Source organism: Oncorhynchus nerka, linkage group LG21 (genome assembly GCF_034236695.1).
Source record: "Oncorhynchus nerka isolate Pitt River linkage group LG21, Oner_Uvic_2.0, whole genome shotgun sequence".
NCBI lineage: Eukaryota > Metazoa > Chordata > Actinopteri > Salmoniformes > Salmonidae > Oncorhynchus > Oncorhynchus nerka.
Genome location: NC_088416.1, coordinates 16,758,466 through 16,783,946, shown reverse-complemented (window position 1 = coordinate 16,783,946; position 25,481 = coordinate 16,758,466). Strand labels below are relative to the sequence as shown.

Below are 25,481 nucleotides of genomic sequence, written 5' to 3'. Positions count from 1 at the left end.
AGGGCAAAAGCTGTCTCTTTGAAGGTCAATCTAGGCTTTGAATCATTCCATGAACCCCTGTGGCATGCAAATGACACGTGTCTCGACGCGTACATGCCAGTGGAGGCTGCTGATGGGAGGAAAGCTCATAATAATGGCTGGAATGAAGTCAATGGCCAGGGTTACTGTCCAAAATTGTAATCAATAAAGTAACTTTTGGATTACCCAAACACGGTAACTTAATCTGATTACATGCAGTTACTTTTAGATTACTTTCCCCTTAAGAGTCATTAGAAGAAGACAAAAATGTATGTTACCAATTGAATGACATCCATTGCAGGATAAATCAATGTTAAAGTTTACATAGCTGGCCATATATGGATGTTAAATTTTACTTTATGGGTTGGTTATGTAGGCTTCTTCTAACCCATCGCTTTTTACTATATATAATAATATGACTCTCTTATATCTTTACATTAATATATATAATTTATAAGTCCAAAAATGGATGTACCAACTACAGATCAGAAGTGTGTGAGTTTAAGCATGTGTCCATTAGGCCTATGGATGTTTTTTTTATCAGCATGAATTAGATTGAGCAATAAAATCCCCACTTTTATTCCATAGGCTGGGATCTGCCCTATGCAGCTATTGCAAGAGTGCATTTTTCACTGGCTGTCCAATGGTTTACAAAACAATGATTGATAAGCACCATGAACTTGTTGAATTCAACCATTATTGAGTTCAAATACATATTTAGATTTGTGAACAGCCATCCACAACAAACACAATCTGTAAGGCGCAAATAGCTAAATGAGAGAGCAGCAGAGTGATTCACATCAATACGCTATGTCGATATTAATAATAAGTTATTTCCGGATCGCCGTAGACTACACCACTGCTGTCATCCTTTCCTCCAAGCGTTTATTAAAGTTGGATAATCTTCGGATGCCGACAGCAGTCGCACCATTGGAAGATAGCTTGGACTGTAGCCTACAAAAGCTTGTTTGTGCTCTTTTACATATACATCAAACACATTTGGTGTGTCATCATAGTGGTCAGACTGGGTCAGGTGGAACAAATTTAAATGTGCACCTTTTTCAATGCTGATTTGAATGTCATTGAGAAATCAAAGAAGTGTCAAAGATTTTTTTCGCAAACATCCTTTCTGAATTCAAAAGTAATCCTCGAAGTAATCATCTAGTTTTTCAAAAGTATCTGTAATCTGATTACAGTATTTTTTTCTGGTAATGTACCGGATTACAGTTACCAGTTGTTTTTGTAATCCCTTACATGTAACAGATTACATGTAATCTGTTACTCCCCAGCCCTGTCAATGGCATGGTATCAAACACATCAAAGATGTGGTTTCCATGCGGTTAATACCACTTCATTGACTCCATTCCAGCCATTATTATGAGCCCCCTCAGCAGCGTTCACTGGTACACGCCTACAGAAACACACAGTGTGGTCACACGCAGTGAGGTCATTCATCCTCTTTCACACTCTTTCGCACACAGTGAAGTGTGACTCATTCAGTGATAGGATAAGCCTACATGTTGAATGCCTGGAAGTGCAAACCAAAAAAACGACATTTCTAGTATTCATCAAAGAAAAGACTATAGTAGTACTACAGTAGTACACAGTAGAATATATTCATTCAAGTGTACACAGTGCTGTCTTTGGAGTATATTTGATTTGAAAATATGCCATGCTCAAATCAACTAAAGTCTATCAAAGCTTTCTCAATATAATCAATCTATTACATTGGTTTATTACAAATGTCTATGTCTAAATAGACATAGTTACAAAGATAGTCTAAACAATGAAAGAGTAGCCTGGAAGGCTTGTGCCATTAGTAATGGGGAGTAGAACGCATGATTCTCACCAAGGTGACACATTTGTTACTTGAATTTAACTTGCTTTAAATTTCAACGATTTAAAAAGCAATTCATTACAACACTGAGTTGTTTCTTACCATAAAGCCTTTTGTCTATTAAAATTAATAAAAATGACCCATTAATTAATGAATTAATTAATCAATCAATCAATATATACATTGAATCCAAATAATATCATTTTTGTTTGCAATAGCAATATTCCATACCTGTCTTCACGAATCCACCTAAAACCATAGAAAATAAAGAAAATAAATCAAACATGCCTTTTGGTTGCGAGTGGGTATTAGTTTATATGAAGTATCTTAATAGTATTATTCATTAATGACCAATTTTGATCAGCAAATAATAATTCAACTCTAGTAATAAAAATACTGTATAAGCCTACTTCCAAACTCACTCTTTAATAAGAACAATTACACATGTTTTCTTGCAAATGAGAACATAATTTAGGAAATTAATTCACCCTTCTGTAGAAGGTTACCATGTACACGGACTGCCAGTGTATGCACTTTTGACACTTCACTACAATAGTAACAGACAATGAATGGCATTTGAAGTAATAGGTGACTTCAGAAGCGAGGGGAAACAAAGAGTGTGACAGCACACCAGAGCAGACTAACGAGAAAACGTAGACTGCTTACCAATTTCTTGAAGCAACACAGCTGATAGGATGGAAACAGATGAGATAAGAGACAGTTGAGCAGAGAGAAACAAGACATGAGAAACAAGAGAAATGGAAACAAGTAACAAGGGAAACAAGAGGAATGAATATACACAAGCCGGCGGCAAAAAGTTATAGTCATCAGGCAAGTTAGTTATAATATACAGATTTCGTGGTTAGGTTGTGGTTCACTACAGACTAGACATGTCTAACAAGTTTTTGAAATTGAAATCAGACTTGTAGGACTCGAAATGTTGTACATTAAATGGCAATGAAACACTTGGGCCAATCAAATCTCAGAGGTACTATATATTCGGCACAATTTAAATTCACAATATCTGTGAGAATTTAAAAATGTTACATATTCGGAAATAAAAACAAGGTATCAGTGTGGGTTTCATAATGGTATTTGTTACCCGCTAAATGTTTCCACTGGATGAAAGTTTAAACGATGAGGAATTATGCCTAAACGCACATTGAATAAGTCAAGACAGAGTATTGTCAAAATGATGCGCTAGCATTATCCTGCAGCGTACTGTTTTGGGCCCAGTTTCCTGAGATGGAACTGAAGTCTCATAAGAGCGTTTTAACGATGCACCGTCCCTAATGTCCGAAAATGTAACGTTACAAAGGTTTGGGAAGCAGGGCCTTGGGCTCTAGCATAGCTTCATTTGGAGTTATACATACAAAATATGAAATGGCACCACAATAAACATGTACAGCAATCACTTCTCTGTGATGGCAAAGTTTGCATGATAAATTAACCACCGCATCACAGCATTTTTATTTTAGTTATTTCCGTACATTGAGAGTGGTGATTCAGTATATTTATTGGTACCTTATATAGAGGTTAATATTGTATTATGTAATTCTAAAAATATATCTAATGGCATTTCTTCCAAAATCCTACGGTAAGGAGTTAATCAAAGTCCAACATGCATACTGAAAAACTTATGTTTTGAGTATTGTGAGTGTGTGTTCCAAGCAGCACCCAAAACATAAACAGTGGAACACAGTTAGTACCAAGGGGTGTGGTTGTAAAAGGATAAACTTGGACCATTTGCTTGGCTGAAGACCACAAGAGCTCAAGGGCTAGAAAAGCACCTTCTTGAGCATACTACCACTACCAGTCAACATTCCACCTTTGTTTATCCACCAAAAAGCTATTATCGCTCTGCACGCCTCATAGGATGGGACTCCTTAACAGGACGGAAATAAACTTCACTGACTCTGCTCCAATCCTGTTCCTGTTCCAAATCCTGTTCACTGAACAGCGGCGTTGACCAGGGGCAGTAGAAATACAAGAAACCAGAGGAGAGGGTAGGTAGCCTTGCAACAGTGGAGAAAATACGAGAGGGAGCAGAAGAGGGTAAGAAAAATAACAGGAAAGATGGCAGTAAGAAGGAGTGGGAGGAAGAAGAGGAGGAGGTCAGAAGCTTGAGCCCATCTTCTACTCTTTTCAGTTACTCTCACACCTGTCAATCGCCTTTTCCAATGGGGCTCCTGCAGCTCTATGTAGAATCTGGCCTGTCTTTCATATTCGTCGTGGTCAAGTATTCTAACCGCTATGGTTTTCCTGCAAGGGGACACAAGACAAGGTATAAAACAAAAAGGGAAAGGTGAAAGACGAGGGCGAGGAAGTGGGGGAAGGGGGAAGGATAGATTGTGCACGTTTCACAAACACACACACACACAGCAAAACGGATTTGGACTGGTTTCGATATCCACCTATCCACTGAGCCATCCATGGATGTACAGATGGAACAGTTTGTCGGGGGTAGGGGGGGAAGTCGAGCTCTGTTGCACACTCGTACCACCTCATGGTGCATACATGGAGGGACAGTTGGAACTCTGTTTGGAAGCCTCTATGATCTCAGTTTGAGTTTAAAGATGAAAGCTTTTCATTGATTTTCACCTCTAAACATAATATCACTATTGTTAAGTCTGTGCATTTGATATCGTTATGTCCTGGTATTTACCTCTCATAACATTGATATTGTTTTGTGTAGGTGCTGAGGTCAATAAAAGGTCACAAGTGCTCTGTAGTCTAGGTCTGACTAAAATTGTTTTAGGCTCAATGCTGGTCCTGGAGGACCACGGGATTCATAATCAAGAAATCTACACCTGACCATTATACAAATGTGGTTGAAAGGTAACAATGAAAAAATACCAAAAAAGAGAATCCAGTGGGTAGGAAAACCTGTCTATTACAGTGTTCCTCTTGGACCAGGATTGTGAAAATGCTCCATGGAGGATGTAAATGTGGCCTTTATCCATGTATACCCAATACAGTAGGTCTGAGCGAACGCAAAGTAATAGTGGATGGATCCAGTAGGGGACGCCATACATGGTGAATGGAATGGGGGCGGGGTTAAGGGGTACAGGGTTGGGACCAAAGCCTGGGAAGGGAACGCCCCACCTTTCCTCTCACTCATCTCCAGCAGCTGAGGCTCTCCCATCTCAAGGAAGAAGTTCTTGTTTTTCTCATACTCCTCGTCATCGATTATATTGATCTGTATAGATTTGCTGAAACAGAGAGAGAGAAAGAGAGAAAGAAAGAACACAAGGTTGCAGATAGAAAAGCGTATGGAGAGTGCGAACATGAGGGAAGAAGAACGACGAGCCATGCATTGTCAAACGACACATTGGCGACAGCACAAAAACAAATGTGAAGATGTGTTGTAGAGTGACATCAAGCGATTCCGGTAGGGGGAGACAATAAATCACAAACAATGAAATCAATGTCTTTTATACAAAAATGTACTGGAAAAATGAAAACACCCCCATATATCGCCTCATCAAAATACTACATTTAAGTTCTGAATTAAAGTAATTTGAGACAAATGAGGGACAAAACAAATCACAACAAGACTGAAATATTTTCAAGTGTGACTATGCAGTGCTGCATTGTACTGTTAGTGTTCTTATAGGCCACAGGCCCTACTGTATGTACAGACAAACATGGTGGACATGTTTTCCCTCCAATATATATTACCTCATTTTTTATTCTCAACAACAGGCCAAATGTAAGTTGAGCTTGGCTTGGCTCAGTAATGCGAAAAGGCCTAGAGAGTCTATCAGTCTATTTTATAGTCTTATACTGTGGCTCAGGCCCATGTTTGAGAATGACCAGGATCCTCTCAACATCGATGCTACCCAAATATGGAGACTAAAACAACTCTCTGAGACAAAAGCAGAGCACCCATGGGTTGAAGATGCACTCCTGCATAATGTTTATAAACTAAACCATGGGGAAATGATTTCCTGATCCAAGATATGTTTGTACTGTATATCCAACTCATGACAATGACCATAGGAGTTGGCAAGACAGCACAAACAGATCTGGGACCAGACCAGACTAGGGGTAAGGTGAGAGGGAGATGATAGGCTTGTCGCTCTAACAGCTAGCCAAACATGTCTGAACATGTCTCCAAACACCACACTACTAATATACTTGGACAAAAGATGCAAGTAATGACAAAAACTATGTAGGCAGCTTTGAATCTCTCTTAACAGGAGATGACATTGTCAATTTATAAGTTATTCGTTGTCTGATTGCTACTGCTAAATAATGCAGAAACTAGCTGCTGTGGCAGATGGCCATTTGCTGTTGGATGTGAAATAACAGAAAATAATCACAACAGACTGTGATCATTTTAGGGATGAACTATTCACAAAATCCACGATTTGTTGACAATTTATCATCCTAAAAAAAATAAACAGCCAATCCATGTGACAAACCAATTCAAAATGTAACCTTGTGGATGGTTGATGAACGATCTTTCAAGGCTGCTGTGTTTGCCATATTTCTCCCGTGACAAGATGGACCATTTTAATCTGGCAGATAACTGCATCTAATAACAGAACATTTCTGTGGTCTGACATGTATTTCCCCCATTAAAGGTAGGCTAAACACTGATTGAAAGTCCTAATAGAAATAGCATAAACACAAATCAAATCAAACTTAATTTGTCACATGCGCCAAATACAACAACTGTAGATCTTACCATGAAATGCTTACTTACAAGCCCTTAACCAACAGTGCAGTATTTACCAAATACACCAAAGTAAAAAATAATAAAAAGTAACACAATAACACAACAATAACGAGGCTATATGCAGGGAGTACCGGTACCGAGTCAGTGTGCGTGGGTACAGGTCAGTTGAGGTAATTTGTACATGTAGGTAGGGGTGAAGTGACTATGTATAGATAATAAACAACGAGTAGCAGCAGTGTACAATACAAATGGAGGGTGGTGTCAAAGTAAATAGTCCGGTGATGTCACGCCCTGACCTTAGTTATCTTTGTTTTCTTTATTATTTTGGTTAGGTCAGGGTGTGACGAGGGTGGTATGTGTATTTTTTTCCTGTCTAGGGTTTTTTGTAATTCTATGGGGTTTTGGTATGTCTAGGTATATGTAGGTCTATGGTGGCCTGAATTGGTTCCCAATCAGAGACAGCTGTTTATTGTTGTTTAGGTTGACATTTTCCATTTTGGATTTGTGGGTTATTGTCTATGTGTAGTGTCCTGTCAGTACTTGTGTCGCATAGTTTGTTCAGTGTTTAGTCTTCATTAAAAGAAGAATGTATTCTTATCACGCTGCGCCTTGGTCTCATCATTACGACGAACGTGATAGGTGGCCATTTTATTAATTGTCCAGCAGTCTTATGGCTTGGGGGTAGAGGCTGTTAAGGAGCCTTTTGGTCCTAGACTTGGCGCTCCGGTAGCAGAGAAAACAGTCTATGACTCGGGTGACTGGAGTCTCTGACAATTTTATGGGCTTTCCTCTGACACCGCCTATTATATAGGTCCTGGATGGTAGGATGCCTGGCCCCAGAAATGTACTGTAGTGAATTGAGGTCAGATGCCGAGCAGTTGCCATAGCAGCCATAGCATATCAGGATGCTCTCGATGGTGCAGCTGTAGAACCTTTTTGAGGATCTGGGGACCCATGCCAAATCTTTTCAGTCTCCTGAGGGGGAAAAGGTTTTTTCGTTCCCTCTTCATGGCTGTCTTGGTGTGTTTGGACAATGATAATATGTTGGTGATATGGACACCAAGGAACTTGGGTATCTGGGAGGATACTGTTGATGTGAGCCATGACCAGCCTTTCAAAGCACTTCATGGCTACCGACGTGAGTGCTATGGGGTGGTAATCATTTAGCCAGGTTACCGTCGCTTCCTTGGGCACAGGCACTATGGTGGGCTGCAGGTATTAGGCTGTAGGTATTACAGATTCAGTCAGGGAGAGGTTGAAAATGTCAGTGAAGGCACTTGCCTGTTGGTCTGCGCATGCAGGTAATCCATCTGGCCCCGTGGCTTTGTGAATGTTGACCTGTTTAAAGGTATTGCTCACATTGGCTGCCGAGAGCGTTTTCACACAGTCATCCAGAACAGCTGGTGCTCTCGTGCATGCTTCAGTGTTGCTTGCCTCGAAGCGAGCATAAAAGGCATTTAACTCATCTGGTAGGCTTGCGTCACTCGGCCGTTCGTGTCTGTCTTTCCATTTGGAGTCCATAATAGTTTTCAAGCCCTGCCACATCCAACAAGTGTCCGAGCCAGTGTAGTATGATTCAATCTTAATCCTGTGCTGAGGCTTCGCTTGTTTGATGGTTCGCCTGAAGGCATAGCGCGATTTCTTATAAGCATCCGGATTAGTGTCCCGCTCCTTGAAAGCGGCAGCTCTAGCCTTTAGCTCGATGCGGATGTTGCCTGTAATCCATGGCTTCTGGTTGGGATATGTACGTACGGTCACTGTGGGGATGACGTCATCGATGCACTTATTGATGAAGCCAATGACTGAGGTGGTTAACTCCTCAATGCCATTGGATGAATCCCAGAACATATTCCAGTCTGTGCTAGCAAAACAGTCCTGTAGCGTAGCATCCGCGTAATCTGACCAGTTCCGTATTGAGCGAGTCACTGGTACTTCCTGCTTTAGTTTTTGACTGTAAGCAGGAATCAGGAGGATATAATTATGGTCAGATTTGCCAAATGGAGGGCAGGGGAGAGCTTTGTGTGCATCTCTGTGTGTGGAGTAAAGGTGGTCTAGAGTTTTTTTCCCTCTGGTTGCACATGTGACATGCTGGTAAAAATGTGGTAAATCTGATTTAAGTTTGCATGCATTAAAGTCCCCGGCCACTAGAAGGGCCGCTTCTGTATGAGAAATTTCTTGTTTGCTTATTGCCTTGTAGAGTTGGTTGAGTGCGGTCTTAGTGCCAGCATTGGACTGTGGTGGTAAATAGACATCTACGAATAATATAGATGAGAAATCTCTTGGTAGATAGTGTGGTCTACAGCTTATCATAAGGTACAATACTGTACCTCAGGCGAGCAATACCTCGAGACTTCTTTAATATTAGACATCGCTCACCAGCTGTTATTGACAAAAAGACACACACCCCCACCCCTCGTCTTACCAGACTCTTCTCTGTTCTGCCGGTGCATGGAAAATCCAGCCGGCTCTATATTATCCGTGTCGTTGTTCAGCCACGACTCGGTGAAACATAAGATTTTACAGTTTTTAATGTCTTGTTGGTAGGATAATAGGTCATCAATTTTATTTTCCAGTGATTGCATTTCGTAGAATGGATGGCAGTGGGAATTCTCAGATTCTACAGATTCTCAGAAGGCAGCCCGACCTGTGCCCTCTTTTCCTCCGTCTTTTCTTCACGCAAATTACAGGGATTTGGGCCTTTTCCCGGGAAAGCAGTATGTCCTTCTCATCGAACTCGTTAAAGGAAAAAGCTTCTTCCAGTTCGTGTTGAGTAATCACTGTTCTGGTGTCCAGAAGTTATTTCCGGTCATAAGAGACGGTAGCAGCAACATTATGTACAAAATATGTATAAAAAAAAACAAGTTACAAACAATGCAAGAAAACTGACAAAATAGCACAATTGGTTAGGAGCATGTAACACGTCAACCATCCTCTTCGGCCCAATCTTATTACAAATGTCAACATTGGTGCGATTTCAATTGCTTACACATATTCAGAGACTGGGGGATAAACAGGGTCATTAATTGGAGTGGAATTACACTCTTGATAAAACAGTGCTGCTTTGTAGCAATTGGAAATGTCAAAACCTTTTGGAAGGGAAAATTGCCATAGAAAATAAACACAGAGGGAGGGATTGACAAACCACAAACTAGTTCAAACTTATTGGACCCTCCAAACTGATTAGAATTAGGGCAATTATGTGGGATAGTCAACCCATGACATGCAACACTTTAATTCATGTTCAACCTGGTCTCAGAGCATTTCGTATTATTCTGTATGTAAATCGGAGACACTCCTATTTAGTATGATATCTTATGGTAAGTATTAATTTGTGGATGTCCATCACCCATTTCGTTTGATAAGTTAAGAATTACAATTCGTATTATATGTTACAAATTTGCTAAATGTACAACATGTTACGAATTTCCAAAACATATGATATGTTACAAAATCTAGCTAGGTGGCTAACGTTAGCTAGGCTAGGGGTTAAGGTTAGGGTTTAGTTTAGATTTAGATTAGCTAACATGCTAAGTAGTTGCAAAGTAGCTACAGTTGTCCATAATGAGATTTGATCTCACAACCTTTGGGTTGCTAGATGTTTGTGTTATAAGCCAACCCATAATTTAAAATTTTAGTAGATGCTCTAATCCAGAGCGATTTACAGTAGTGAGTGCATACATTTTAATACTTTATTTCGTACTGGTCCCCTGTGGGACTCAAACACACCACCCTGGCGTTGGTAGTGCATGGCACTTGCAACTGAGCTACACGGGACTACCATCCACCCTGACCAACCACCATAGTAAGTAAACATCTGTCTTACATAACCATACAAAACGTAACATATCATAGTAATTTGAGTATCTCGGATATACATTTACTATGTTACGTCTACTCTAGGAGATCAGGCTGGTATACGTGGGTTCCACAGTGATTTGTGGGTATATTCTCAAAGGCATATATTGGAGGTATGAGGTTTTTGCTCTTACATTGTTCCTAACATTACATGGTTTTTGGGTTAGAGGCTACGAGTCAACTGGAAGCTAATCTTACACAGTGTGAATACAGTATGGGTGAATTGTCAGTAATAATGTAATATGTTACCTTTATTTAATTAGGCAAGACAGTTAAAAACAAATTCTTATTTGACCTACCCCGGCCAAACCCTAACCCGGACGACACTGGGCCAATTGTGCGCCGCCCTATGGGACTCCCAATCACGCCCTGTTGTGATACAGCCTGAAAACAAACCAGAGTCTGTAGTGACGCCTCTAGCACTGAGATGCAGTGCCTTAGACCACTGCGCCACTCAGGAGTCCGAACACTTTGATTACTTTTTCAGAGGGAGGGATTGACAAACCACAAACTAGTTCAAACTTATTGGACCCTCCAAACTGATTAGAATTAGGGCAATTATGTGGGATAGTCAACCCATGACATGCAACACTTTAATTCATGTCTTGTTTGTCCATTCTGTGAGACATTTAATTTGTGATTTGGTGTGGAAATGTCACATCCATCACGCTGGAATTGTCCATTATTCAAAAGTCAATTACTAAGTGACAGGGGACCTTTTTATAGTCATTAAGGTGATGTTCATGTGATTGACTAAGATTAACATGAATTATTGATCAACGGCCTCTTGGTGCCACGTAGGTGAATGAGTCTCTGGTGAAAGGAAATAGCAAGAGTCCTGCTGGGCCCTTGGGTGACATAACAGGGAGTCAGTCCCTTCCTCTTGTGACACCTCCTATTCACCCTCTCAGGTAGCCCTGGGTGTCATGGATTAAACCAGGGGTGTCTTCTACGAGGTACGGCAGGCCGCACTGAAAATTGGTTACGTTTCCTTGCCATTGTTTTGGGAATTTTCTATGCTTCCTGACTGTCTAGTGAATATTAGTGACTTGGACATTCAAGAAACTGTATGAATGTAGGTCCATTGACTGTGCACAGTGATTATTAGTGAGCTGGACAGGCAAGAAACTATATGAAGATAGTGTAGGTCCATTATCATTTCACACAGTTTAGAGTTCGTTTCCCCCCTCAATTTTCAATCCACCTGTGGGCAATGTTCCCTCTAAGCTGCGGAAGGGCGCGCAGATCCTTCGGGACTAGCACACTGAAGAAATATGAACACGCACAGAGTAGCACGAGATTGAACTTTACTCAACTTTCTAGAGTTTTCTCCCTTAAGTTAACACTATCAAAGTTTCCCTTTACTGTGGGAATTGTGTTCGAATCAACACTTTGCCACTTTTAATTCAACATAATGAAACAAAATGAACTACGCAAGACTTAGAATGCAAAACTAACTACGCAAGAGATGTTGTTGTAGGCAGAAGACATTGGAGTAGGATTCTATTGCATTGAAAAGCATGACGCCATGCTCTACACATACCTGTGTGGCATAAACAATAAGAGCTGCAGTAGACCTATATGCAAATAGGTATTTTCATTTCCCACACATGGAACTGTGCCAATCACTTTGAACTGGACTGTGTTTACAGCATGAGCGGTCGTGAGTAGATGCGTTTGTTTTGAGATCAAAGCAAGAGCTGCATGTAGTCATGTGTGCACATTTGTTCATATCCTTTGCTAGTTAGTGAGTTTTTAGCCCAGTTATAGATCATTTGTTGTCAGCAATGGGGGAGTGCTTCCTTGCTTCCTACAAGAGCACAAAACGTGTACATTTCTAGACATCTGAAAAGCGAGTCCGGTAAAGAGCTTTTTTGGTCTTAAAAGGGCAGTGTTGCATTTTGAAACAGGCTTGAATAAGCTAAGTAGCCAATAGGCAGAGGGCAGGATAATTTGTCTGATTCTCTGTAATAATGGTGTGGGAATAATAATGCATTTTATTTGTAAAGTGGTTTCTTGCATCAAACAAGACAACAACCTTTGCAGTCACCTCCTTGTCTGAAGGACAAGTGGATAAACAGGTTAATGTCAAGCCCAGCATGTTTTTTTTTCAAAAGTCAGGGAATGTAGGCCGAAATTGAGCACCCCCCTATTGACTGCTTCTGTAGGCTGAATGATAGAACAGCTATTTCCATGTTAAAATGTTATGGATGCATTTTATCCATTGTTATTGATGGTAGAACACTTTGGTAGGCCTACATTACAATCAAATAGCCACAGTCTGAAACTGTAACTTAAAATGGGTACAGTTACACAGAATTCAAGTTTGTGTTCAGCAGACCTGAAATTTGCTCATTGCCAAAAAAGATTTCAGGGAACATTGGACCCTCTCGCAATATGTTTGACACCCCTGGATTTAAACAAAACAACAGGACACACAGCAGATGATGTCTGTGTGATAATCTCATTGCTCGTACCCGAGCCCTCAATAATAGTTTTTAAAGAAAGATTAAGAAGTTCCTTGTTTGGATTGATGGCCTATTACAATGTCATACTGTAGCAGGTATCCTGATCAAAAAAGTGTTCTATTTTTGATTGCTCCTACAGGCTTAGAGTGCCTAACAGAGAGGCTGCAAACTAATACTCTTTTGGCAAATTCAGAGTGCTTCTTCTGCCACCTGGCAAAAACGGTAGACAGGGTTACTAAACCTACTTAGTGGCTCTAATCTGAAAAAGTCAACAGAGAGACCCCCCTAGTGAGCCATTGTTACTCCCACAAGCATGGGAAACTGGAGGTTGGACTGTCTCCACATTTCAACTGGCTTTTGAAGAGATACAGTACCCTTTTTCAAGGATGCACAACAAAGTAAAAGTTGGAGGCCAACAACTCTGTTGAGCAGTCGGTTTGAAAAAGGAAGGGATATTTCTACTGTGTTGGCTCTGAGCAGGATTACATGTGCCAGCTTCCTCACAGCTTTTCCAAAGGCAGTTTGACTGACAGACACAGAGAGAAAGATTGACAGACAGTGGGTGAGTCATGACAGAGCGACTGAATGGCAATGACAGTAAGAGAGGGAGAGAGAGAGAGTGGACATAAAGGGGAGAAGAGAAGCGAACAACAGAGAGAGAGAAAAAAAGAGTGTGAGAGAGAGGACAGAGAGGAGAGAGAATGTTCCTTTGGCTTCTTAGCCCCATGTCGATCCTATCCCTATGAGCCAGCCCTCCAACTGAGTCAAATCAGCCGATGCGCTGTTTGACTCAGGGCCAAACACTAGCTGCGAGCCAGCATCTCCCCAGTACTTCCATACTCCCACAAAATAGGCAGTGTCAACAGTCCCTGAATGTCAACACCATTGACCTTGTCAGCGTCAGTTCATTGGCAATTTTATTTTCTGTGAAACACAGCACCACATAGTTATACCTTTTTTTCATGGTATCCAATTGGTAGTTACAGTCTTGTCCCATCGCTGCAACTCCCGTACGGACTAGCGAGATGTGAAGGTCGAGAGCTGTGCATCCTCTGAAACACAACCCAGCCAAGCCGCACACTGCTTTTTGACACAATGCCCACTTAACCCAGAAGCATCAATGTGTCAGAGAAAACACCGTAAACCTGGCGACCGTGTCAGCGTGCATTGTGCCCAGTCACTAGTGCGCGATGGAACAAGAACATGCCTGCCGGCCAAACCCTCCCCTAACCAGGACGACGCTGGGCCAATTGTGCGCCATCCCATGGGTCTGTGGCAGAGCCTGCTCGAACCAGGATCTCTAATGGCACAGCTAGCACTGCAATGCAATGCCTTAGACCACTGCGCCACCCGGGAGGTCCCCAGAAAGTTATACTTTAATGTCCGATTTGCGAAAGACTCAAGCTCATAGTAGGCTTTATTGTGACGAGAATTGAATAGAAATTAATGGTTTAAAACACCCGTGGAAATCGGCCTATTTGGATAGGGCCAAATCTAAATGTTTTTAACATAAGAACTATAAAAAGCATATGCATGACAATGGTAGCAACTGAAAGAAAACATTGGAGATTATGGAGAAATAGTTGGACCAAAGGTGAGGACACAAGACTGAACCCAAACATTACACTGTTCATTTTATGTGCATTTGACATTTTAATCTTAAGGATCATACCCTTTTTTTCCAATTTTTGCCTGAAATGACATACCCAAATCTAACTGCCAGTAGCTCAGGACCTGAAGCAAAGATATGCATATTATTGGTATCACTTGAAAGGAAACACTTTGAAGTTTGTGGAAATGTGAAATTAATGTTGGAGAATATAACACAATTAGATCTGGTAAAAGATAATACAAACAAAAAAACATGTGTTTTCTATTTTTTAAATGTCATCATCTTTGAAATGCAAGAGAAATACCATAATATGATATTGCAGTTCAAGCTAAATTTACAGTGTGTGTGCAAAGTTTCAGATTGATCCAGTGAAATGCTGCAATTTTGTATCAAGTCTGCCCAAATGTGCCGAATTTGTCAATTTATACATTTTCAAGTACATAACTATAGAGAAAATACAAAAATGATATGGTAATTTGAGGTGGCAGGGTAGCCTAGTGGTTAGAGCGTTGGACTAGGTTGCAAGTTCAAACCCCTGAGCTGACAAGGTAAAACAATTCTGTCATTCTGCCCCTGAACAGGGCAGTTAACCCACTGTTCCTAGGCCGTCATTGAAAATAAGAATTTGTTCTTAACTGACTTACCTAGTTAAATAAAGGTAAAATAAAAAATAAAAAATAGCATGGTATTTTTTCACTGTAGCTACTACACATAGCTACTGTAAATTGGACAGTGGAGTTAGATTAACAATAATTTAAGCTTTCTACCCATATAAGACATGTCTATGTCCTGGAAAGTTTGCTGTTACTTACAACTGTCATGCTAATCACATTAGCTCAACCGTCCCGGTATAGGGACACCGATCCCGTACTTTTTATAGCATTTGTCAATAACAACATTTTAAAATACTCTGGATACATTCAGTAACACAATAAGAATATTTACTGAAATGTTGGATTGGTGCAAGATAAGAAAAAACAATTACAAGGGTTTGAATGAGAGGTCTAACTGGCATCTCCAAATGCAAACACACAGTTCCTAAGTAATTTCAATGCAATTTTATGATTCAAGGAAAGAGCTTTCAATCAAAAGGAGCTCTCCTAGGTTTGCCATTGAGGAACTGAAGAAAGCACACTTATAGTTTTATGTTTGGAACACAGCACCATCAGATAATTACTGTTGCTGTTTACACAATCCAAAAACGTTCCTTTATAACGTTCCTTTATCTGGGTGAGGTGGGCATCATTTGAAAACGTATTCTTAAGGTATAAAATAAGATCTTACAGTGTTAGGCATTAAAAAGGCACTTCAGACAAACAGATTGTAATTTTGTTGCGCATAGAATGGAGTCATGAGTGCATTCAAGTACGTATTCTGCGGCAAAGAAAATTCACAATACGACAAACATAAGTTCATTCTGTTCAGAACAATCCAGTGTATAACGCATGTTATCCTTGAAACTTTGGATCAAAAATAGCGATCATAAACATTGAAAATGTAAATTAAATGAGTTTTCAAATATGGAAACGTGAAGTACATTTGGATTCATGGGTGTGTCGTTTGCCCATTTGACATCAAAGGTATTTTTTATAATACTAAACATCTCACCTTCCAGAACACATCGACTCCTCTCGATTAACAGCATTTCCCTCACTCAGACAACAACAAATGTGCAAAAGTAGCCAAATTAGTTGGAGGGATGGGGGCATTATTGTCTGTGTGGTGCTCAATTTCATAACAGCTGTCAATCAAAACTCATACAGCGCTGTGAAGTGGAGAACCTGAGCTCTGACGTCATATATTGCATATATGTTACTGTACAGTCACTGCAATCCAATTAAAGCACTTATCAATGACAAGATATTCAATTTTCAACCCACATATGAGTGGAAAGAGCTAAACAAGTTATTCTAACTGAGTAAATCAAAGGAAAGACACATTGAGTGCTAAAGAATAGCTTAGCAAAGCCATTGAGTTGACCAGACCCAAATTAGTACTATTATAAGAACATGAACAGTCATACTAAATGAGACCAAACCAAATAGAAAAGGTTATCCTTTTCCGCAGTCCGTCTCTCATTGGAGAGAGGAGCAGGCAGACCAATAAGTTGCCTTCCCTACCATGAATATAATTCGTTTTTCCCACCTCACATTCATTTTCTATTTCTGGCCCTGCTATAAATCAAATCAAATTTTATTGGTCACATACACGTAATTAGCAGATGTTATTGCAGCTGTAGCGAATTGCTTGTGCTTCTAGCTCCGACAGTGCAGTAATATCTAACAAATTACACAACATATGCCCAATACACACAAATCTAAGTAGCAATGAATTAAGACTATATACATATGGACGAGCGATGTCAGAGCGGAACAGACTAAGATTCAGTAGAACAGTATATTATACCGTATATACATATGAGATGAGTAATGCAAGATATGTAAACATTATTAAGTGACTAAGATACCGTAGAATAGTATAGAATACAGTATATACATATGAGATGAGTAAAAGCCTTATGCCAGTGATCTTGTAAGAAGACAGCTCATGAAGTGAGGGAGGCTTATTAAATAATAATAATTTGGTGGGTGCTTATTTGTCCTATTTCACTCATGTACACATGTGTATTAATAAACATGTCTGATTTGGAAATTGCATTTCCCAACTCCAGCTGAGTAACCCCTCTGAGAGTGGGGTCATGGCCAGGGTCTGCCATTATCAAAGGTGACTCTCACAAGCAATTAGGGTTAAGTGCCTTGCTCAAGGGCACATTGACATATTTTTCAGCAGGTTGACATTTATTGTCATGAAACTTGCCCTGGGGGCAGATCTGAGCAACTTCTGCTAGATAGGCCAGCTGTAAAGTCAAAATTGGGTATATGGTAAAATGGTAGTCAGTTTGCATTGCTATTTGCTGCCTCACAAAATATACAATGCAGCTCACTGAAAGTTTTTCCTTGTCCTTTATTCCTGCTACTGCTACTGTAAAGCATGGAAAATGTGATTTGAGTTCATGCGGTCTCAGAATTTAAATTGATTTACAAAGAGACGAGGGTTCCCCTATCTGCAGTGTACATAATGTTAAGTATCCCTCTTGGGGTGGGAAGAAGTTCGATGGTATTACATCAGCAAAGCTACTAAAAAAAAGTCTAAATAATGCTACAATTCGTCATTTGTCACTGTTTTTCTTACAGCTATTCATAACCTATAGACTATACCCTTGTGAGTACACAAATGTAACTTGATAGAGAGGTAGCCGAGTGTTCCTAAGGGGCTGAGATGCAGAATATAACAATGCTGTTTCTGACTATCGGGCATGTGTGTCCTATATTGAGTGTCTTTCCACTAAAATAAATGTATTTTGCTAAGATATGGTATGTTTATTTCATGGCATCTTCATTGATGAGCTTACTTGAGTAGCAGCCAGGGTCGTCAGTGTGATCGGTTTTTGCTCCAAGTATACAATAGGACACAACGCTAAGAGAATCCGTCAGCACAGATGAGATGGGCATAATGAGTGATCAAGCTGTGGATGTCTCTTCATCTCCCCCTCGCCATTTGTAAGTAACATGCCTGCCATTATCTGCTCCCAGTCTCTATGTCTCGGCCAATTAGAGGCCTGACAAACATTGTTTCAGTCATGTAGAAAGCCCGACAAACATTTCACCTGCAGAAAAATAAGACACAAATATGTCCATCACCCCTGAAGTGCTTAGCTCCCCAAAAATTGGGACATATGCACTGCAATGACCAACCCCCTCAAAAACATCCAAAGGCTGCAAGGGAAATGTGAGGCGTATATAGACAGAGGTTGAGTCAGTGGAGTTGGCGAGTTTTTGTGTGTCCTCCTCCCTCTTCCTCCCAGGCCTGGGTTTGGATAGTATTTGATATCGTTCAAATACTTTAAGCATTTGCTTGAGCCTGCACCAGGCAAGCTTAATCAAGCACAGCTTGAAGTAATTTGAAAGATTTCAAACATGATTTGAACACTTGGTCTTCTTGCTCCTCTATGGTCCAAAGTGCCATGGTCTCCTGCCTCGGTCTGTCGCTTGTCTGATGAAGCGGTGGTGACAGCCCCGCTGTCATGCAGCCCAAGGCAACACATCACTCCCCCAGCCATGTGATCCACAGGCCATAGCTTCCCGTGGGCCGTACGGGAAGCTATGCTAGCCCTGGATCATGACAGTGGTCTACTGAGCTTATAAGGATAGAGGAGCACAAGGTCTGTCCTCATGTGAGAGCAGGCCAGAGATGAGAGGGCAAAATTAGCATAGGCAAAGAAAACGATTTAATTAGTTGTTTAAAATAGTACCTCCTCCTAAAGCCCAAAGTAATCCCCTGTCAAGTTTCATGCTTGTCAATGTGTGTAGTCAATGCAAAGCCATTCATTTCACTACATGTAGGCAGCGAAGTTAATAACATCTACATTACCAGAGGGCGGGTCTTGTCAAAATAAAAAAAAAGGCATGGTTGAACCATCATTCTTTACGGTTGAGGGCAGCAGATATGATCTTGTCTGATAAGGACAGTCGGATACAAAGGACACATTCTGGCTATAATAAATTGTGATGTAAAATGATGCCGTGTTTATTCAGTGGAGTTAAGTACAGCGGACCAAACCCAATTTTTGGAGAAAAGATCCAGTCGAAATGTTACTGAAATGGGTACTTTGTAGAACATTGTTAGTTTGATATTTCAAAGGTCGCTGAAAGGTCCTTGGTGGAGTACCTGGTGCTAATTCTTAAAAACCTATACTGGCTCAGTCAGGAGCTAAGCCCTTATTACACATTAATGTCCACCAATATCATCACAACAACTAACACTTGTTCCTACCAGCAAAACAAAAGAACATGGTCCTGACCGTGTAGTTTCTTGTAACGATATAACTAGATCGTCTTTGACTATTCAACCACCCTTATCTGGATACGGGACACAGCAGGGTTGAGTGTAACCAGGTCTCTTGCTTCAGTGACAAATGGAATTACCATCAATCACATTCTGTCTGTAGCGTAAGTGAATGATTTGTGCAGAAACATAAATAAGTGTTTACATTGCAATGGACATTGCATGCATCTTAAAATAGGTTTGGAAATAACTTGCAACTGCATCCTCTCAAATGTGTCAATGTCAACGCTAATACATTTTCCAAATGAAAACTTAAGAACGGACTCCCCAACCGAGACGGCTGCCGTGTCTATATATGGTACTGTTTCTCTATGCAAAGCTTGCTGAGCTGATTTACATTGCTCACTTCAAAGCAATCTGTTTGCCTCTGTATAAATGTGTGGATGTCTTAACTTAAAACAAGCACAGAGCCTTTTCCATTTCAACACGTTGGTGCTATCCTCAAACTGGCAATGTTAATCCTCTATGGAATACATTTGTTGTCATTATATCCTCCACCCCACAATCCATGGAAAATGTCTGGCCCAACTGCTATTCCAGGTATGTACAGTATACCTGACCATATCAGTATATCATTCACAGGAGTTTCAGTTTGAAGAGGGGAGTGATAAAAGTGTTGCTGGATTTCCCACTGAAAAAGGCAAAAAGGCCTTACTCACATTCTATTCTGGTGGTTTTCTATAAATGATGACACACTGATATGGAAAATCTGTATCGATAGCAGCTGCATTTTTTTTTAACATGATATTGATTAAAAACATTTCAATATTACAACTGCCTAGCTGACCTGTAATGTCTTATGCATGAGGAGTTTGTTTTGAGTTTAAATAAACAGGACAGACTGCGGACCAATTCAAGATCCAAATGATTTGAACTATTATGTAAACTGCATGTGGAGTGAACATGTAGGAGTCCTACAGTCTCATGTTCATAACTGCTTTCTCCACTTGTATCTCTCTGGAACCTATAACGTACTAAAATTAGTTTAGTCCTTTTTGGGAGCTCTTCATAAATAGTAACCGTTTGCCCGATAACTGTTTAGAGTCCATTATATCTTTTGATACACCTGTTATATTGATATTATTTATCTTTATCAGGAAGGTATTCCAGTGTTCTTACATCGCATACACAAAATGATCAGCCAAAGAACAGCTGCTGCCTCTGGGCTCCAACATATTCCATACCTAATCTAATCACGCAAACATGCTAACGCATCATTAGCATCAGAATGATAATTTCTTGAAGTTGTTGTCTCTCTTTTGTCCAGCACCAGTGAGTTATCAAGTCCCGTCTTCAGTGAGACACGGTATTTGGTACACTTGAATACTCTCAATTGTACAGTATGTTCTATGTTGAAGCACTGCAGGTCATAAAATATCCAAGGGGTGTTGAGCGAAAGTGGATGAGAAATTGCAGAAAAAACCCAAGCCAGTTCTGCAATACTACAGTCCACAGTATCTCTACATGTGGTATGCAAAACAGTAATTGGTAGATTTGTAGACAGGGACTAGTCAGGCAGTCAAATGAATGCTCACATGAATGATTAAAACAACAAGGGCAGTGAGGGCAAAGCTGAGAGAAAAGGAACACAACACAGTGAAGCAGAAAGTAGTAAGTGGAAAGAGAGATACAGTGCCTTGCGAAAGTATTCGGCCCCCTTGAACTTTGCGACCTTTTGCCACATTTCAGGCTTCAGACATAAAGATATAAAACTGTATTTTTTTGTGAAGAATCAACAACAAGTGGGACACAATCATGAAGTGGAACGACATTTATTGGATATTTCAAACTTTTTTAACAAATCAAAAACTGAAAAATTGGGCGTGCAAAATTATTCAGCCCCCTTAAGTTAATACTTTTTAGCGCCACCTTTTGCTGCGATTACAGCTGTAAGTCGCTTGGGGTATGTCTCTATCAGTTTTGCACATCGAGAGACTGAAATTTTTTCCCATTCCTCCTTGCAAAACAGCTCGAGCTCAGTGAGGTTGGATGGAGAGCATTTGTGAACAGCAGTTTTCAGTTCTTTCCACAGATTCTCGATTGGATTCAGGTCTGGACTTTGACTTGGCCATTCTAACACCTGGATATGTTTATTTTTGAACCATTCCATTGTAGATTTTGCTTTATGTTTTGGATCATTGTCTTGTTGGAAGACAAATCTCCGTCCCAGTCTCAGGCCTTTTGCAGACTCCATCAGGTTTTCTTCCAGAATGGTCCTGTATTTGGCTCCATCCATCTTCCCATCAATTTTAACCATCTTCCCTGTCCCTGCTGAAGAAAAGCAGGCCCAAACCACGATGCTGCCACCACCATGATTGACAGTGGGGATGGTATGTTCAGGGTGATGAGCTGTGTTGCTTTTACGCCAAACATAACGTTTTGCATTGTTGCCAAAAAGTTCAATTTTGGATTCATCTGACCAGAGCACCTTCTTCCACATGTTTGGTGTGTCTCCCAGGTGGCTTGTGGCAAACTTTAAACGACACTTTTTATGGATATCTTTAAGAAAGGGCTTTCTTATTGCCACTCTTCCATAAAGGCCAGATTTGTGCAATATACGACTGATTGTTGTCCTATGGACAGAATCTCCCACCTCAGCTGTAGATCTCTGCAGTTCATCCAGAGTGATCATGGGCCTCTTGGCTGCATCTCTGATCAGTCTTCTCCTTGTATGAGCTGAAAGTTTAGAGGGACGGCCAGGTCTTGGTAGATTTGCAGTGGTCTGATACTCCTTCCATTTCAATATTATCGCTTGCACAGTGCTCCTTGGGATGTTTAAAGCTTGGGAAATCTTTTTGTATCCAAATCTGGCTTTAAACTTCTTCACAACAGTGTCTCGGACCTGCCTGATGTGTTCCTTGTTCTTCATGATGCTCTCTGCGCTTTTAACGGATCTCTGAGACTATCACAGTGCAGGTGCATTTATACGGAGACTTGATTACACACAGGTGGATTGTATTTATCATCATTAGTCATTTAGGTCAATATTGGATCATTCAGAGATCCTCACTGAACTTCTGGAGAGAGTTTGCTGCACTGAAAGTAAAGGGGCTGAATAATTTTGCACGCCCAATTTTTCAGTTTTTGATTTGTTAAAAAAGTTTGAAATATCCAATAAATGTCGTTCCACTTCATGATTGTGTCCCACTTGTTGTTGATTCTTCACAAAAAAATACAGTTTTATATCTTTATGTTTGAAGCCTGAAATGTGGCAAAAGGTCGCAAAGTTCAAGGGGGCCGAATACTTTCGCAAGGCACTGTAGGAACTTAAGACAGGATTCCTTCTTGAACCCCAGAGACACTTACATCCCCGGAGAAAATGGAATCTAAGATAATAGATTAAAACAATAACTGGAATGGAATGCACATTGAAATGAATGGAATCTAATGACGAGGTCAACGGGCCATACAAGGTAAAAACCCACTGTTTCAAAACTGGTTGAATCAACTTTGTTTCCACGTCATAAACAAAAAAATTACATTGAATCAATGTGGAAAACTGATTGGATTTGCAAAAAGTCATCAACGTATTGGAATTTCATATTTTTTTTCCACCCAAATCCAATGACATGATGACATGTTTGTTGATTTCACATTGAATTCAGAATTGTTTGACAACTAAACAAAGTGTAAAAAAATATATAGGTTGAACTGACGTCTATGCTTAGTGATAGGCGACAACAATAAGCTCCTTTCTTTATGAGACAGAAAGTCACTTCTGTGGGACATAGTAGAAACAGAGACATTGACTTTACTAAGACATAACAGTTGTCCAAATTGAACTTCAATGTGCTGTGGGCCACACCTCATTTACATGACAACAATATAAACATGACAATGTAATGTTAATAGCAAGTGTGTAACTTACAAAATCTCATCGTTCTGGAATTCCAGCGCTCCGTGCGTATCTTCAAAGTCTTCTCCCCCTCCTTTTGCTGTACCCTCCATGGTCTTGTAGGGTACAACCACTAGACCCCGCGCTCCTGAGGTACGAAGAACCTTTACTTCCATCATGCCGATACTTTCGCTTATGGTCATTACCGGTTCTTCAAAAGTAAAGATCCCGGCATGGTCATCGTCAAAGATAGTCACGGTGGCTGAGCAGGGTAGGCCAAGGCCCGCCAAAGTGTCCAAGTGATTAGCCCTTGGTTGTACGTAGCCAGTGCCCTCCGATATGACCTTCACGTTGCTAAGGTGGACCAGAAAATGCTCATCCTCCTCAAAGATGTCATCGTCAATGATGTCTATCCGGATCTCCTTCTCAGTCTCACCGGGGTTGAACACCACAACGCCCTCAGTGAACTGGTAGTCCGATCCGGCATTGGCAGTGCCGTCTTCGGTACGGTATTCCACTGAAACAGTGTTAGTCAAGTCCCCACCAAGGCGTACTACATTCAAGGCCACTGTACCGCAGTTCTCCAAGCACTGGTATGTACCGGGGTCAAAAAAGACCTTTGAAGAAAAGTCATTCTCAGAAACTTCGGAGCGGATCTCGTACGCACCAACAGCTTTCCTGGCTTGGTCTGCTGCATGCTTCTTCAGTACGTTCCCTGCTCCCGTCATGATCCTGGTAGCCTGGCATCGGTAGAAGGCGCGACTCTTTTGCTGCTGTGTCAATACCTGGTAGTTGGCCAGTTCTATCAGCTGCTCCGTCTCCTTCTCTGGATGCTTCTGCTTCAGTTCCTTCAGGATCCGGACCATTTCCCTTCTGGCCTCCTCCTCATCCAGGTCCTTCTCATCGAAACCCATTGCTCCGTCCATGAAGCTCTCTGAGTTGAGCATTTTCCCGTCCATTTCAATGTCCATCTTTGAAGGTATTTGCGCCTCCCCTTCCGTCTCAATGATCACCCCTCTTCGTTTCCCTGCGCGGTAGCGTTTGTACATGTACTTATAGACAAGAAGTCTGCGATCCGCGACGTAAGCCATCCCAACACACAATGGGAAGAAGAACAGTGTGACAAGGCCCTCCCACACCTGTACGATGCCCGGAGAGATGACAGCCAAGATGAGATAAAGCCAGGTGTACGCGAATATACTCCAGGTGGCGGTAACAAAAAATACCCTCAAATGTTTGACTTTCCGGTGCTCTCCATCAGGAATGACAGAAACACAGAATCCAATGATAACGAACATGTTGAAGGCAGCACTACCAACGATTGTGTTCGGGCCCAGATCACCTGCGTCAAAGTTGTGACCGCACACCTCAACGACGGACAGTAGGATTTCCGGGGCTGAGGAACCCAGGGCCATAAGGGTCAGGTTGGACACCGTCTCATTCCATACACGCACAGTGGTTGTCACTTTTTCGCCATTTGGTTTCTTGATGGTGATCTCCCTCTCTTGTGATGTAATTACCTCGATGGACGCCATGAAGCGATCCGCAATGATAGAGACCCCCAGGAACATGTAAAACAAGGCCACAAAGTAAACTGTGGCTCTTGCCAGTTTATCACCAAAAGATGGGTTCTCTGGTAACCATATGGGCAGAATGACACCCACTTTGCATTCAGTATCCACTGAATCACACTTCTTATTAGTTTGGTTGCCAATGGAAGAGTTTGTTCCGAGGCTTGGGTTTGAATTCCCAGCTGTAACAAATTTAATTTCAGATGAGAAAACTGCCAACAACACTGTGAGTTGAAGAGCGCAGAAGAGGAAAGATGATGTCCCAGTTCGTCTCATGATTCTGATGAGGTGTTATGCTCCAACTCTTCCTTTCACCTATGCAAAAAATAAAAGGGATTGATGAGAACAGAACTACCAAAAACTGTACAAATTTGAGAAATTACAAATTACTGAAAGAGAAATATCAATATTCCTAACTCCAGTGTTTCCCTAAGTTACAGTAGATATAAAGCAACATCCCCCAGAGCCGCCTCCAATGCACACATCACACATTTAATATTGAAGCTTTGTCAGATATGAGGGCGCTTCAGGTGTCCTCTGGGCTACCAAGTTAGGAGGGGGGACCTGTCTAACCTAGTAGGGGAAACACTTCCTAAATAATTTCTAGAAAATAACACTGGTTTCACCAGACAACCACACAAGCGTACCACACACTTCTCTCTCTGATTGTGTGTGTCTGTCACGTATCACTGGAAC

At 40.9% G+C, this 25,481-nt stretch overlaps 1 protein-coding gene across 5 annotated transcripts in view; it reads right to left on the bottom strand.

The window, feature by feature from the left end:
- Positions 1-25,481, bottom strand: part of LOC115103975 (sodium/calcium exchanger 1-like) — a 53,738-nt gene that overhangs the window by 13,596 nt on the left and 14,661 nt on the right. For 2 of the 5 annotated variants that reach the window (XM_029625060.2, XM_029625063.2), the window contains exons 2-5: positions 23,248-25,100; positions 4,961-5,067; positions 2,522-2,542; positions 2,087-2,104 (exon numbers count right to left, since the gene is read on the bottom strand). In XM_029625060.2, the coding sequence (XP_029480920.1) occupies positions 2,087-2,104; positions 2,522-2,542; positions 4,961-5,067; positions 23,248-25,061 (1,960 nt within the window). In that variant the 5' untranslated portion in view covers positions 25,062-25,100. Of the gene's footprint in view, positions 1-1,957; positions 1,973-2,086; positions 2,105-2,521; positions 2,543-4,016; positions 4,118-4,960; positions 5,068-23,247; positions 25,101-25,481 lie in introns of all 5 variants that reach the window. The other 3 variants (XM_029625061.2, XM_029625064.2, XM_029625057.2) reach the window with 2 other exon arrangements.